The sequence below is a fragment of the Labrus mixtus genome, chromosome 17 (genome assembly GCF_963584025.1).
Source record: "Labrus mixtus chromosome 17, fLabMix1.1, whole genome shotgun sequence".
Taxonomy (NCBI): Eukaryota; Metazoa; Chordata; class Actinopteri; order Labriformes; family Labridae; genus Labrus; species Labrus mixtus.
The window spans coordinates 654365-656864 of record NC_083628.1 but is presented as its reverse complement, the minus strand read 5'-3'; the positions used below and the strand labels follow the sequence as shown (position 1 = coordinate 656864).

The 2500-nt window shown below is 40.4% G+C and overlaps 1 protein-coding gene across 2 annotated transcripts in view; it reads right to left on the bottom strand.

Annotated features, from left to right (window-relative positions):
* The window catches only part of ash2l (ash2 like, histone lysine methyltransferase complex subunit), an 11534-nt gene that overhangs the window by 7061 nt on the left and 1973 nt on the right, over positions 1–2500 (bottom strand). For both annotated transcript variants that reach the window (XM_061061040.1, XM_061061041.1), the window contains exons 2-6: positions 1768–1834; positions 1405–1550; positions 1227–1315; positions 922–1016; positions 272–367 (exon numbers count right to left, since the gene is read on the bottom strand). In XM_061061040.1, the coding sequence (XP_060917023.1) occupies positions 272–367; positions 922–1016; positions 1227–1315; positions 1405–1550; positions 1768–1834 (493 nt within the window). The remainder of the gene's footprint in view (positions 1–271; positions 368–921; positions 1017–1226; positions 1316–1404; positions 1551–1767; positions 1835–2500) is intronic.

Here is a 2500-nt window from a genome sequence, read left to right as displayed (position 1 = left end):
CTCTTATTATTGAATTTACTTTATTAGAACTGTTTTGAATTGTTGTGTCTTATTGGTGGAATTGTCATTGTGGGGGGTGGAGTGGCAGGGGGAGGGGTTGGATGGGGGGCTTAATAGGAAACTTGTAGGATGTCATTGTATTATTATGTGTTCCGAAACATTATAAAATGGCAATAAAATATGTTCATAAAAAAAAAAAAAAAAAAGATATACAACGATTTTGATGTTTATACTTTCAATAGCCAGCGTAAATATGAGCTGTTCGACTCACCATCGTCTTCACGATGTTGTTGGGCCAGGTGAGCTTCCCGGGTCTCTGCCGAGTCGTCATGCACTCCCAGTACTTGTCGATGAACGGTATGATGTCCTGCATGGAGACATTTTAAAGATCAGGATAAAACACGGAGCAGGAATAAGAAGTACACACTCATAACTACTACTCATAACTTTGTCTATTTGTTTCTTTGTTTGGTTGGTAAAAATATAAGCTTCAAACTCAATAAAACAAGGGAGCTAGTTTTTACTGACCATGAGCTACGACATTTCTCTGAAACTCCTCTTATCTGTCAGATCGTTTAAAAAACAAAGGCATAAATCAGCAAAATATGTGCCTGATGTAAAGTCTTTATCGAAGCATTTTTTGGAATTTCTTGCCCCTTTCCCGCCCTTAAACATGCATCCCCTCTTGTCCGTTCTCAGGTGAGGTTCTGTTATTAAAGGCGAGTTAACAGCTGAATGATTCAACGTGTTTGTGTCTCTGAAATCTCTCGTCTTAGTGACACATTTCAGACACCAAGTTAAAATGAAATTCAGTTTTCTTTTACACACACATCTGTCCAAATCACCAGTGTGAATAAACGCAGAGCATCAATTTATCGTCCAGTGATAGACGATGTTTTTGGAGAAACATGTCATGCACACCTTGTCTTTGGAGAACATCGTCTTTGGGTGCTCGTCTTGTGTTCTGGAGCGCCATGTCAGGTTAGCCAGAGCCGTGAGACACATCTCCTTCAGGTCTGAAACAGAAGACAGGTTTATAAAAAGACTGAAAACACTTGTGATGCGTTCATGTTCAGCAAAACCCAGTATGTTTAGATTGAGGTTGTCATCTTTTTTGGTATTTACAAACGAGAAATGACCTCACATCGAGCGCCTAGGGCAGATTTAATTTTGACTCGCATTTATTCAAAGTGTCAAATTCTGCAGTGTAGACGTGGGACACCTACTAGCTTGTTTCCTGAGGAAGTATGTGTTGCCGCTGTGATGACACACGTTGCAGTGGAACACATAATTAGTCATGAAGGGGAGACACGTCCTGCAGGGGAAAAGTGGAAAACTATCAGTAAGGTATTTTTGTATTCCTGCTGATGTTTCACTGACTGTCAAAGACTTTATCAAACATACGCGGTGTCGATGCCAAACGTATCTGCAGTGAACCACTTCATGCACAGAGCACACTGCAGCTCCACCTCCCCCAGCTGCCTCCCGCTCTCCTCGTCTCCCGATCCAGTCAGAGCATCGGCGGCCTCGGAGCCTTCGCCCGCCGTTTCCTGTCCAAGAGAAATGGTTTGAGCATCATAATTTAAAATCGTAAATGATGTGTTACACCTGTTTGTATAAAGACAGGACAGGTGTGTGTGTGTAGCCCTGTTCAGACAACCATTTCATGCTAAGATATTTATTTATATGGATGTACAAAGACGTGATGACGGCTGAGATTAGTTTCTGCACTTCAGCGGTAAAGGAGAGAAGAAGAAACAGTGTTACCATTCCCTCTTTCCCGTTTGATGATTCGGTGTCCATGCTAGTGGGAAGTTCTCCAAATGCAGCATCACTGAAAGTCAACAGAAAGATTCATTTAATTTATTTCAAATTCCTACAGACACAAAAACGGAGTTAGGTCGTATTTACAAGTTTATTTAATCTTGAGAAATCATTGATTCTATAGGATGTCGATGTTTTAGCTCGGCTGTTTGAACGACTGATTCCCAGATATGACTCATAGATGTTTCTATTTTAATCCTAAATGTTGTGTTTTGTAAATTGTACTTTGTCTCTCTTTTTATTTCCGTCTGTAACTTTGTGTTTTTGCTGCTGCCTGTCTCGGCCCGGTCTCCCTTGAAAAAGAGGTTTTTAATCTCAATGGGACCAACCTGGTTAAATAAAAAAAAATAAAAAAAATGGAGGGCAATCCCTCATTTTCAATGATGTCGAGAGAAAATAAATAAATTATAAGTTACAGGACAATAAGCAAGCAGCGAAGGCAACACTACAGAATAAAACATCTCCACACATGAGCACAGTGATTTGTATTCATGTTTTTAAAACTGACCCACGGTGAACATTATATTGAGTTTGAATGTGTTCCAGGTGCGAGCAGCACAAAATGTAAAGGATGCTTTCCCAATGTTAGTGTTCACTCGTGAAACTTGCAGCATTAGGTAATGATTATCAGCCCAGTTTCATAGCAACTGCCTTTTCCCCCACAAGCCATCAGGAC